The sequence below is a fragment of the Pristiophorus japonicus genome, chromosome 2 (assembly GCF_044704955.1).
Source record: "Pristiophorus japonicus isolate sPriJap1 chromosome 2, sPriJap1.hap1, whole genome shotgun sequence".
NCBI classification, from domain to species: domain Eukaryota; kingdom Metazoa; phylum Chordata; class Chondrichthyes; family Pristiophoridae; genus Pristiophorus; species Pristiophorus japonicus.
In genome coordinates, this window is record NC_091978.1 from 329,312,681 (window position 1) to 329,326,835 (window position 14,155).

General features: G+C 44.5%; 1 protein-coding gene across 2 annotated transcripts in view; it reads right to left on the reverse strand.

Moving 5' to 3' along the window:
• Positions 1-14,155, reverse strand: part of LOC139234667 (cilia- and flagella-associated protein 337-like) — a 120,546-nt gene that overhangs the window by 13,731 nt on the left and 92,660 nt on the right. For both annotated transcript variants that reach the window (XM_070865348.1, XM_070865356.1), the window contains 4 exons: positions 14,056-14,114; positions 7,874-8,015; positions 7,730-7,769; positions 6,386-6,474 (listed from right to left, as the gene is read on the reverse strand). In XM_070865348.1, the coding sequence (XP_070721449.1) occupies positions 6,386-6,474; positions 7,730-7,769; positions 7,874-8,015; positions 14,056-14,114 (330 nt within the window). The remainder of the gene's footprint in view (positions 1-6,385; positions 6,475-7,729; positions 7,770-7,873; positions 8,016-14,055; positions 14,115-14,155) is intronic.

Below are 14,155 nucleotides of genomic sequence, written 5' to 3' on the forward strand. Positions count from 1 at the left end.
TATATATCGGCCAGGAAATAAAAATGGTGCCGCACACCTCCCCTAAAACTGAGGTGAGGAGAAAGTCATTTTCTCAGAGGGTTATAAATCTGTGGAATTTGCTGCCTCAGAGAGCTGTGGAAGCTGGGACATTGAATAAATTTAAGGCAGAGAGACAGTTTCTTAAACGATAAGGGAATAAGGGGTTATGTGGAGCAGGCAGGAAAGTGGAGCTGAGTCCATGATCGAATCAGCCAAGATCATATTAAATGGCAGAGCAGGCTCGAGGGGCCGCATGGCCTACTCCTGTTCCTATTTCATATGTTCTTATATTTACTTTTCGGCCGCGAGCAGAGTGCGGCTCGGTTCGTGACGCGCGAGGCTGGCGCTGGGGCTGGGGGAGGGGGCATGACTGGCGGGAGCGGGATGCTGCTGGTTTTGTATCTCCGCTAACACCGGCGCAATTTCTCAGGAGCCAGTAGCACCCCCTCCTCGGGTGAGAAATCATTTGCGCTCCTTTAGCGCCCCCGGGGGCGCTAATGGGTGTCGCAAACAATGAAAATTTTTCCCTCTGTGTCTCTTACCTCCCAACCAATTTTCAACTCATGCCCTAAGGTTACAACCAATTCCATGCACTCTAATTTTTGCTAATAATTGCAGAACCTTAACCAATACCAACTGGAAGTCCACATAGACAACATCTATTGATACTCCCCTGTTCACCTTTTTAGTGACCTCCTCAAAAAATTCAACTAGATTAGGAGACGTGAGCTACACTTCACAATCCATGCTGACTCTCTTTGATCAACTCATACTTGTTCAAAACTCAGTCACGCTAACCTTGATGATAGATTCCAATAACTGCCCTACATGATGGCGGTAGGGATTGGTTGTAATTTACCAAAATTCCCTGGATTCTGGGGAGGTCCCAGCAGATTGGAAAACTGCAAATGTAACGCCCTTATTTAAAAAAGAAGGCAGACAAAAAGCAGGAAACTATAGACCAGTTAGCCTAACATCTGTTGGGAAAATGTTGGAATCCATTATTAAAGAAACAGTAGCAGGACATTTGGAAAATCAAAATTCTGTCAGGCAGAGTCAGCATGGATTTATGAAGAGGAAGTCATGTTTGACAAATTTGCTGGAGTTCTTTGAGGATGCAACAAACAGGGTGGATAAAGGGGAACCAGTGGATGTGGTGTATTTAGACTTCAAGAAGGCATTTGACAAGGTGCCACATAAAAGGTTACTGCACAAGATAAAAGTTCACGGGGTTGGAGGTAATATATTAACATGGATAGAGGATTGGCCAACTAACAGAAAACAGAGAGTCGGGATAAATGGTTCATTCTCTGGTTGGCAACCAGTAACTAGTGGAGTGCTGCAGTGATCAGTGCTGGGACCCCAACTATTTACAATCTATATTAACGACTTGGAAGAAGGGACTGAGTGTAACGTAGCCAAGTTTGCTGATGATACAAAGGTGGGAGGAAAAGCAATGTGTGAGGAGGACACAAAAATCTGCAAAAGGACATAGACAGGCTAAGTGAGTGGGCAAAAATTTGGCAGATGGAGTATCATGTTGGAAGTGTGAGATCATGCACTTTGGCAGAAAAAAAATCAAAGAGCAAGTTATTATTTAAATGGAGAAAGATTGCAAAGTGCCGCAGTACAGCGAGACCTGGGCGTATTTGTGCAGGAAACACAAAAGGATAGTATGCAGGTACAGTAAGTGATCAGGAAGGCCAATAGTATCTTGGCCTTTATTGCAAAGGGGATGGAGTATAAAAGCAGGGAAGTATAAAAAACAGCAAGCTATCTTAGATCTGGTCCTGTGTAATGAGACAGGAATAATAAACGATCTCCTAGTAAAAGATCCTCTCGGAATGAGTGATCACAGTATGGTTGAATTTGTAATACAGATTGAGGGTGAGGAAGTAGTGTCTCAAACGAGCATACTATGCTTAAACAAAGGGGACTACAGTGGAATGAGGACAGAGTTGGCTAAAGTAGACTGGGAACACAGACTAAACGGTGGCACAATTGAGGAACAGTGAAGGACTTTTAAGGAGCTCTTTCATAGTGCTCAACAAAAATATATTCCAATGAAAAAGAAGGGCGGTAAGAGAAGGGATAACCAGCCGTGGATAACCAGGGAAATTAAGGAGAGTATCAAATTAAAAACCAATGCGTATAAGGTGGCCAAGGTTAGTGGGAAAATAGAAGATTGGGAAAATTTTTAATGACAGCAAAGAATGACTAAGAAAGCAATAAAGAAAGGAAAGATAGATTACAAAGGTAAACTTGCGCAAAACATAAAAACAGATAGTAAAAGCTTTTACAGATATATAAAACGGAAAAGAGTGACTAAAGTAAATGTTGGTCCCTTAGAAGATGAGAAGGGGGATTTAATAATGGGAAATGTGGAAATGGCTGAGACCTTAAACAATTATTTTGCTTCGGTCTTCACAGTGGAAGACACAGAAACCATGCCAGAAATTGCTGGTCACAGGAATGTGGGAAGGGAGGACCTGGAGACAATCACTATCACTAGGGGGGTAGTGCTGGACAGGCTAATGGGACTGAATGTAGACAAGTCCCCTGGTCCTGATGAAATGCATCCCAGGGTATTAAAAGAGATGGCGAAAGTTATAGCAGATGCAATCGTTGTAATCTACCAAAATTCTCTGGACTCTGGGGAGGTACCAGCGGATTGGAAAGCAGCTAATGTAACGCCTCTGTTTAAAAAAGGGGGCAGACAAAAGGCAGGTAACTATAGGCCGGTTAGTTTAACATCTGTAGTGGGGAAAATGCTTGAAGCTATCATTAAGGAAGAAATAGCGGGACATCTAGATAGGAATAGTGCAATCAAGCAGACGCAGCATGGATTCATGAAGGGGAAATCATGTTTAACTAATTTACTGGAATTCTTTGAGGATATAACGATCATGATGGATAGAGGTGTACAGATGGATGTGGTGTATTTAGATTTTCAAAAGGCATTCGATAAGGTGCCACACAAAAGGTTACTGCAGAAGATAAAGGTATGCGGGGTCAATGGAAGTGTATTAGCATGGATAGAGAATTGGCTGGCTAATAGAAAGCAGAGAGTCGGGATAAATGGGTCCTTTTCGGGTTGGAAATCGGTGGTTAGTAGTGTGCCACAGGGATCGGTGCTGGAAGCACAACTGTTTACAATATACATAGATGACCTGGAAGAGGGGACAGAGTGTAGTGTAACAAAATTTGCAGATGACACAAAGATTAGTGGGAAAGCGGGTTGTGTAGAGGACACAGAGAGGCTGCAAAGAGATTTAGATAGCTTAAGCGAATGGGCTAAGGTTTGGCAGATGGAATACAATTTCGGAAAGTGTGAGGTCATCCACTTTGGGGAAAAAAAACTAAAAAAGGGAATACTATTTGAATGGGGAGAAATTACAACATGCTGCGGTGCAGAGGGACCTGGGGGTCCTTGTGCATGAATCCCAAAAAGTTAGTTTGCAGGTGCAGCAGGTAATCAGGAAGGCGAATGGAATGTTGGCCTTCATTGCGAGAGGGATGGAGTACAAAAGCAGGGAGGTCCTTCTGCAACTGTATAGGGTATTGGTGAGGCCGCATCTGTAGTACTGCGTGCAGTTTTTGTTGCCTTACTTAAGGAAGGATGTACTGGCTTTGGAGGGGGTACAGAGACGATTCACTAGGCTGATTCCGGAGATGAGGGGGTTACCTTATGATGATAAATTGAGTAGACTAGGTCTTTACTCGTTGGAGTTCAGAAGGATGAAACATTTAAAATAATGAAAGGGATAGATAAGATAGAGGCAGAGAGGTTGTTTCCACTGGTCGGGGAGACTAGAACGAGGGGCCACATCCTCAAAATATGGGGGAGCCAATTTAAAACCGATTTGAGAAGGAATTTCTTCTCCCAGAGGGTTGTGAATCTGTGGAATTCTCTGCCCAAGGAAGCAGTTGAGGCTAGCTCATTGAATGTATTCAAGTCACATATAGATAGATTTTTAACTAAGAAGGGAATTAAGGGTTATGGGGAGCGGGCAGGTAAATGGAGCTGAGTCCACGGCCAGATCAGCCATGATCTTGTTGAATGGCGGAGCAGGCTCGAGGGGCTAGATGGCCTACTCCTGTTCCTAATTCTTATGTTCTTATATTAAGTATTGCTACAGCTATATAAGATATTGGTGATACCTGGAATATTGCGTGCAGTTTTTGTTTCCATATTTACGAAAGGATATACTTGCTTTGGAGACAGTTCAGAGAAGGTTCACTAGGTTGATTCCGGGGATGAGGGGGTTGACTTATGAGGAAAGGTTGAGTAGGTTGGGCCTCTACTCATTGGAGTTCAGAAGAATGAAAGGTGATCTTATCGAAACGTATAAGATTATGAGGGGCTTGACAAGGTGGATGCAGAGAGGATGTTTCCATTGATGGGGGAGACTAGAACTAGAGGGCATGATCTTAGAATAAGGGGCCGCTCATTTAAAACAGAGATGAGGAGGAATTTCTTCTCTCAGAGGGTTGTAAATCTGTCGAACTTGCTGCCTCGGAGAGCTGTGGAAGCTGGGACATTGAATAAATTTAAGATAGAAATAGACAGTTTCTTGAGCGATAAGGGGATAAGGGGTTATGAGGAGCGAGCGGGGAAGTGGAGCTGATTCCATGATCAGATCAGCCATGATCTTATTGAATGGCGGAGCAGGCTCGAGGGGCCATATGGCCTGCTCCTGTTCCTATTTCTTATGTTCTTATGTAACTGATATTAAAGATAAATGGGGAGAAATTCAGAGCATTTCAGCCTCACGTTAGCACCCCCGGGGTACAAATGACTTTTCGCTCAGGCACGGCACTGCTAACGGACTCCTGCAAAATTCTGCAGGAGTTTAGCGGTGGTGGTAACTGATAGCACCCCACGGTAACGCCCCGCTCCACTGCACAGGCGATGACGACATCATCACCTTGCGCAGCGACCCATTTTCATCCTGGAGCGAGAATTTGGTGGTGCCCCCTGAAGTTGCACCGGGCAATGCCAGTGACAGCTTCAGGGGGCGCGTACCAGGGTTGTAGGCCACTCGCGGGGCGAAAATTAAAAGGGGAGGTGGTGATTTCATCATTTAAAAAATGGCCGACTGAACAGTCATGCCCTCCTTCCTGCTGGATCGTGTGGTACGTGCCACAATCGTGCAGCCCGGCACTCTGCTTGTGTGCCAGGCTGCTGCCACGGCATCCCGCTCCCTGGTGGTCCAGAGATGGCCCCGTTTCTCACACACAGAGTTGGCAGCTTGGCCCTCCCCTTTAATGAAGGGGAAGGCCCTGTCTACGTGGCAGCACTATGCATCCCACCGTGTAGCGCTGTGCCTCTCACAAAGCCCTTCCACCCGCTGGCGCCCCACAGAGCAAGTGGAGTGCAATATTTTGCACTTCACTTGCTCTCGGGGGCTGTAACCCAAATATAGGTCGCGGGGCGGGACTTCCGCGCCTGTCGCAGGAACTCCCACCTCGCGGCTGTTACTGCCCCCAAATGGGACACTGTGCAATTTTGTCCCCAAAATAATACTTGATTTTGCAACAGAACTTTAAATTCCTCTCTAAAAGAAAATTCTCTTTTGCAAAACTTAAATTTTCGTAACATGGAACTCATGCCTGTGAACTCGGACATTCATTCAAGTGCCTGGTGTGTGTGAAGTTTCATTGAGAACCTAGTTACAAGACAATATACTCACAGCTTTGCTTTAAAGCCAAACAGACAAAGCAACAGCAGAAGTTTCTTTCACAATTAGTATAAACGATGTCAAAAGAAGGCCAATAAAGCTAGCCCACTGTTAAATAATTATTGTGCAGAAAACCTCTCAAATTACATTTCACATCCATAAGGAAACTGCGCAGGTGCCAACCTCAGGCCAATCATCACCTTTAGGACAAAACATGAGCGCAGCATCTGGTTAAGCAGGATCCTGCATACAAATTTCCACATATGAAATTGATGACATCAGAAAAGGAACCCAAATACATATATTGGCTATAGGCAACCAAAGACATGGCTATGAGTTACACCAATGCATATTCAAAGGGGCAAACATATGCTGAGTCAGAGAAAGAACCAAATTAAAGTGACCACTGACACAAACTCCCATAAAGAAATATTAAAATTATAACATGTTATGAAATGAAATAGTTCTCTACATAACAAAAGACATCTTCTGAATACATTTTTGTTACAACCAAATATGGGTGGGAAATGCAGTTAATGGATCAAATAATCAAACTTTAAATATGATAGATCCAAACTACTGGCCCTCCGTTCTCAGTTCAATACCATGTTACACAGAACTATGCAGGCATCATCTGTGCAACAAAAGATAAACAAAACAGATCCAGTTCTTCTGGTACCTACCGACAAACTCTCCTTTGACATTCCAAAGTTTCACTGTACAATCCACAGAAGATGTAAGCAGCAATTGGTGCCCTTCCACCAGCCTAACACTGTAAACACAATAAGAGAGAAAAATTGTGTGTGGTGGTTTAAAATATATTTACGCTCTACACCACTAGGCATGTCCTGGCAGAGAGCTGTTAGGCATCACCCCCTGGTGCTGTGCCAGGAAACAAACAGGAGCAGCCTGCATGACTGACGCTTTCAGAAAATATCTGGTTAGAGCCTGCTTTTGAATAATTTCCACAAACAACTGAGTTTAGGAAACATTCCTGAAGCAAATCATCATCATCATAGGCAGTCCCTCGAACCGAGGATGACTTGCTTCCACGTCAAAAGGTTCACAGGTGTTTCAACGATGGACCTAAAAGTCCAGGTCCGAACTAAATCTTGAAGGGTGGAAGATGCCTGTGCTTGGATTTTTTTAACGTGCACACCAGCCACCACACAGGCTTGACAGAGCTAGGTCTTGGCCCAGTAGCAAGGATTAACCAAGATGACTGGAGACCAGCTCTGCTGCACGGAGCTAGTGTGCACACATATCGCAGTGTGAGCTGGCCTGTGCTGCCCCTAGGCCCTCGCCTCTTCTGGGCCCCGAACTCACGCCTCTCCTGGCCCCGATCATGTCCCTCTACAATCTCTCGCCGCTCCTTCGCCCCGACCTCGCCGCTCCTGCAGTACCTGCCCAAGGAGCGGAAGGAGCAGGGTGGTGGCCTAGCCCAGCAGTCTGTGCAGCCCCTGGCCTGTGAGCACCATCGGAGCAGGCCGGGGAGCGGAAGGAGCAGCATGGTGGTGTACCACTCCAGGGAGCTGCACATGCTGGAGCAGGAGAGCAACGGCAGTGAAAAGGGACGTCATCAAGGTCCAGGTCACTGATTGAAGCAAATATAAGGAATTGATATACTAACCTTTTCAGCGTTTCGTGTTTCAACAAAGTCTTTAAGGTCATAAAACCAATGTCAATTGGGAACAGTATCAAAAGGAGTTATTTAAGTGCATGCTTAAAGAGCAGAAAAGGACATGAAATACTAAGTATATTCCCTTCTTCTTCTAACCTTGTGTAAAATCTCTTCCATGCCCTCAGGAGAGAAGAGGAATAAATGGAAGACATATCTTTTGTTTCTGAAAACATTGCCTCAAAATGATTAACACAATTAAGGGTATTTATATTAGGATTCTGGCAATATACCCAGATACTTATAAAGGCTATGAAGTAAATAAAAATATTTCCATTCAGGGAATGCACAACATGTACAATTTTCAATACATTCATTATCACATCCTTTTCTGAAACATCCAGCTTACCTTGTAACACTGTACTCGTGAGCTCTCCAACATGCCAATGCTTTGCAAGAAAATTAATTTATTCAAACGATTAGTTAGAGCACATTCAGTTTCAGCAATTTTTTTTCAAAATGCATCAAGTATTTAATTAAATTCCATCCTTACTTTCTGGAGGGTGTGTTTCAGGTCCGTGAAGTGCATATTGAAGAATATGAAATATGTAGATGTGCCCACGGTGGTTAGCAGCACAAAGCAGCGAGCTGTCCTCACTAATTGCCATGCTAGTTACTGTAGCTTTGCGGGCACACTGATCAAAATATACTTTGTTAAAATATTGTTAATGTATTTTGCATTGTTAAGATTACAAATAAAGTGTCAAATTCCAGCAAGTATCACAGTTTTGTTCTTTTCTTTACCCTCAATTCGCCCCACATATCCCTTTCACTGAATTGCAATGATATGATTCCACAGATGATAAGAATCCACCAATATCTTACCCCAAATAGCTGTCCTTTGTGTGTGAGCCCAGACAATAAATGTTTGTGGGATATTCCAGAGGCCAACACTTTTGACCCTGACCCTATCCTCATACATATTAATTTCCAGCATGTTAGCTGGATAGGATTGACAGCAAGAAACAGGTTTATGCTGTCTACAAGCCTCTTCCAACCTTTCTTCATCTAACTCCATTAACATGTCCTTCTATTCCTTTCTCCCTCAACCTAAATGGTTAAGAGATCCATTTAGCTTCCCTTAAATGGATCAATGCTAGATCAGCTGAAGGGATCCTGGCTTACATTCCCCACCCGAGCCCTGGGATGCTGATGCTATCTACAGCACCTTTACCACTACCTGGCTGAGATGAACAAGCACTGCACAAACCAATGATTGAACCTAGGAACTTCGGATTTGTATGGCTTGGTGCTGGCACCAGTTCATGCATTTACCCACTGAGCAACTAGCAATATTATTAAATGTTACATTTGCTAGAAGTGGTATTAAGGGTGCACTGACACACACACACAAACTTTAATGTTGCAATGAAGTGATTTGCACATCACCGGATGAAAAAGATGTGAACAGGGACTATCAGAGATCGCATCGAACACCACATCCAGAATTGCAACTCCCAGCACCTGAACTGCTGACCACTGACCACAGTATAAACAAGTTCTTCTGCAGTTCAGGCGCAAAAGTGTAGAGTTGAGCAAGGGCACTGCTGGAACTTTGCCAGCGAAGCAGGAAAAAAAGTGGAAATTTAATTTTAAAATATTGAAGAATTTATTGTCCCTCTAGGAATAATGCTGAAAATCTTTTTACTTATTCACAAATTTAATTGTCCTTTGCACAAATATTGTGACATCATCAGACACATAGCCTGAAGCAAAAACGTAATAGTCGCCACAGCCATAAAACCCAGGAAGTAAGGTCAGGTTTTGGAAGAGCCAAAACAAACTGGGGAATAAAATTCCCTCTCATTTTCTCCCCGCAGTGTAACTGCACTGAGTAAGATTCCATCTCTGTATTAAACTGTAGAATTGGTTTAGTGACAGAGTTTGACTATCTATTAAACATCCATCTGAATTTTATAAACATAACTGTAACCCTTACTAAATGGATACAGGCAGGATTACAGATTTTTAGTTTTGGGAAGTTCATTGTTCTGATGCACTGTTAGAAATGCCTAAAATGTATATGGTTATGTGAATGAAATTATGACATGAATAATACTATGTTTGGATGATTGTTTTAGAGTTCGAGACAAGAGGTTAATGTATAAATTATGTTTTACTAGAACTGCTTAAGTTTCGATTTTATGGAAAATGAATATGAGATAAAGGACTCTAACCAGATAGGACAAGACAGACGAGATAAGAGGAATTCAGATGGATTGGCCTTAAAAATATATAAACAAGGAAGACATGTAAGGGGAAAGCATAGGACCCCTGGAGGGAGGGTCTTCATCTGTAAGTTTTGACAAAGAACTTGACATGCCATTGGGCACCTTGTTTCAAGGGGGACCTCTATAGGCTAAATGGTCCTGTCCATATTCTACGTTAGGCCCACCCCTAAAAAGAGAATAAAAGGAAGACGGTGGAGTGACGAGCTCCTGCGAGTGTCTAGTACTCTTAGGCAGTCTCGGAAGAGAGAGAGAGAGAGACATGTGAGACGAGAAGGAGAGCTATTCGCGCACCCTGCCACCTGTCCGATCGGGTCCAGTACCAGCTATTTGTTACGGTCGTATGTTTTTGCTGTGTCCGATTAAACACTAGATTCCCACCATATATTGGTTTGCACTCGAACCTGATTATTTGAAAGATTAGAGATAAGTTATTCTCAGCAGCACCTTCAACTCATGTGAAATGCTATCAGATCTCAAGTATACTGCTGGCAGGGGCATCCCTAGTACACACATATGGGTTTATCCCTGACACATTTTTACTGACTTAGTGGGCTCAAGTGCAAGCCCTAGTGAGGGATGAGTTCAAATACTAATGAATGACACAAAGCTTTGAGAAAGAGCACTATGCTAATAAAGCATTGTCCTTTGGAATAACCTAAACACTAACGGGACTAAATTGGATAGTCTCAGAAAATGGGCCCGGTGACTGCGCATGGCATCTTTGTGCTGCCTGCTCATTATCATGATTTCAGCGAGCAGCCAGCGCTAACATTAACAGAAGTCCAAAATCATAACTTGCTAGCACTACTTAAAGATGGCCCGCACCTGTTAAAGCGACAGGCATTGTGGCTGGACCAGGTGCTGGGAGTCCTCTGTGAACTAAATCTGATCTGGAAAAGAGAGAAGAATGGCAGAACATGGAAGAGTAGGCACTAAGGTTTTCCCACGCTGCACTGGAGGCCTTGGTGAAGGAGGTGGTAAAGGGGAGAGATGGCTTGTATCTGCAGGGGGGCAGGAGGCCCTCTAAAGGCATGATGAGAAGGCAGTGGGAGCAGATAGCTGCGGAGAACAATGCCAGGTATTTAGCCCCAAGGACCTATATGCAGTGCTGATAGAAGTTTAATGACCTCACACGAATGGTTAAGGTCAGCAAATGCATCTTCAAGTGTCATATCCTTACACTGCACCACCAGCCTTCAATTCACCACACCCCCATCATTGACCTACCAACTATTAATCAGGACTCATACATCACATTCCTATGCTTCACCTCACCCTCACACACTGTTGCAAGCCTCACGCACACATCTCACAGTTTGCACACATTGCCAGCTATTAAACCATGACAGCCACATCACCCAAACATATTGCATGACACTCATTGACACATGCCCCTCTCTCTTGCAGGAGAAGGTGGTGCACAATCAGAGGCAGGGCAGAGGGGGACAGGTGCACCTACATGTTCTAACCCCCATGGAAGAGACTGTGCTGGCCATTATCGGAACGGCCATTGCTGAGGCAGTGCCCAGCGGCAGGGCTGAATCCATGAAAGAAGACTTTATCCTCATACCTAATCCTCCTTCTCACATCCCACTTCTTCCTCATCCGAAAATCTCTTCTGGCTTACAAGCTGCAGATAGTGTAAGCATGCCCTTCTTACTTTTCCCTCTCCCCTCACCACAACCTTATCCTTGTACCTTTTTCCTTTCAGATCCCCAAGAGCTGCAACCTGGCCAGGCAGTGGAGGAAGACCAAGAAGACAGTGATGATGAAGACATACCTTCACTTGATTTCACATTCACTGCCACCAGCTCAGATACAGACACTGTGCATATCTTAGAGGAGAGATCTGCACATGGTGAGACACCGGGCACAAGTGCGCTGCAACCAGAGCAGGGGACAAGAACAGCACAGGTGCCAGAGGACGCAGATGTGGACTTCAATGGGGCAGGATACAGAAAAAGGCTGATGGGTGTACACACCAAAATGCTTGTTGCATTGGGAAGCTTGCCAGAAAGCCTGAGCTCAACATCAAGGAGTATGGAGGAGTCCGGCACCAACTTGGCATCGGGTTTTGTGCAGAGCTTGGAACCCATCCTTTCCAGCATGGAACTGGTGGCCAACACCATCAACACACCTGTAGACCCAACCAGTATGCAGCGTCTGATGGTCAATGTCTCAGGTCCCATTGCAGCACAAGCAGATTCCACCAAAAGTCTGAGTGCTACAGTGGAAGCTCAGACTTCTATCATACAAGGTAAGCATGCTGCCATGCAAGCACAGACTGTTGCCATCAATGTGGATTACAGTGTTCAAAGGGGCTTTCCGGGTGTCATAGCACTCCAGCAATCTGTCTGCCAACAGATTACTAGGATTTCTGAGGCGCTGCCCCGGGGGAATGTCAGTGGTTTCATGAAGAACGAACCTGCTGTCCTTTCTCAAAGCGACAGCATTTGTGCTCGCACCCCTGCCACGCCGCCAGTGTCCTTGCTATTGCATGTTAGCCAGCCAGCCCAGACTGGTGCCGCCCATGCTGAGCTGGTGCAATCTGAAGTTGGGTTTCCTAGGCCCAGAGCTGCTCGAGGTTGTCTTGCAAAGACAGCTACAGACTCCTCCACTGAAAGTCAACAGCCGTCCACCACCTGTGCTGCAGCCTCTGGGATAGCACTTCACAGGAGCACTAGGAGAGGCAAAGGCACACAGAAGACAGGTACTAAGGGAATGCACAAGAGTGATTAGTTTAATTTTGTATTTCATTTTGTGACCTAGAAATTGGTTTGCCCCTGAAAACGGATCGTGATGCACGCCCGTTCAGAAGAATACAGGCACTATGTGAACTTTGTGTTGCCTGCTCATTTCCATGATTGTGGTGTCAGCCCAGAATGTACTGCTGAGTGGCTGAATGCTCAGCATGGGGTCCAAGTTTGTGCAAGGCTAGCACCATTAAAGCTAGCCTGCACTACTTAAAGACAGTCTACACCTCTTAAAGGGGAGGTGCATTTTGCCTGCAGCAGATGATTAAACTGGTTGGCAAAGACAGTGAAAAACAACTAATAATAGCACAACAGGGGATAGAACACGCACCAAGGTTCTCCGATGCAGCATGGGATGCCTTGGTGCATGAGGGGTATAGGAGGAGAGAGGTCCCCTTTCCACAGGGGGACAGGAGTGGAGTGAGAGCACATAGCTGCTGTGGCAAGTGCCAATAATGTAGCCCCAAGGATGTGAACGCAGGAAGAAGTTTAACGATCTCACAAGAGTGATCAAGGTCAGTCAATTCACCTTCAAATGCCATATCCCTCCATCGGCACCAATAGCCTCAAATACTGTTCAATGCACCACCTATCAATAATCTGTACCAAACACGACTCATACCTCACATTCATAGCTTCACCTCACCGTCACACACTTTCTGTTGCTGCAAGACTCGCAACCACATCTCACAGCTTGCACACACTGTTAGCTATTCAACCATGACAGGCACATCGCCCAAACAAATTGCACCACACTCACCGACACACTTCCCTTTCTCTTGAAGGGAAAGGTGGCTTATAACTGACTTTGCTCCTGCATTGAGGATGAAAATGATGAAAACACTGATTGACATCACAATCTGCCTACTCTACATAAGTCTGGTGCACACTCCCAGCGCTAACGCGAATGCCCTCACCAAAATTGCATCCGGCACGTCACACACCATTTCTGTCACAAAACGGCACCCGTAGCGCTAAAAAATCGGGCACTAAGGAGCCAAATTTGGTTTGGAATGTGTACAGAAGTGTGTCACGGATGCGATTTTCAATCCCTAACACCATTCATACCACCCAAAAAACCCACACTACTGAGCCCAATTTCTCGCCTCCCTCCATATCGACATCCCAACATTAAGAATCCCACAGTAGGGATCTGGCATCTAAATCATCAACACTTCCATCTATTGTCCCCCAAAATTATGTCATTAATTATTAAATATTAAATTATGTATGCAATGCACAGGGTACCTGAGATTTACCAAAAGGAAAACCAAGTTATAGGATTAAAACTGTAATGTTTAGAAGTTGGTTTATATACCTTCTAAACTATAGTAACAAAAATGTGTCTGTCTTTGAGCAGAATGTTTGCCTTCAATTGCTAAACACTGGAAGCAGTCAGTGGAGTAGAATTTCAGTGCAGTTCTTCTGCTGTAACTTTGGCGGAAACCGTGGAGACACGGCATAAATGGCCATTTACACCATTTCTCCAACGTTTCCACTGATCTGCCGCTGAAGTTACATCAGGAGATTGGAAGAACCTCTTCAGATATTCTATCCACAATGTGTCAGACTTCAGCACAAATCTGCAGTGCCCACCGCCACCTTCCACTTTCCCAAGTGGAAAGTCAGGGCAGGAGAGAGCAACATAATCTGATAATATAAATATAAATTCAGAATAATTCAAAACTTACACAAAGAAAGTGAGCCAGTAGCTTTCCACCATGAAATATGTTCCAAAAATGAATGCAACCTAAGATAGAGATATCATCATAATCACAAACTGCTTTATCA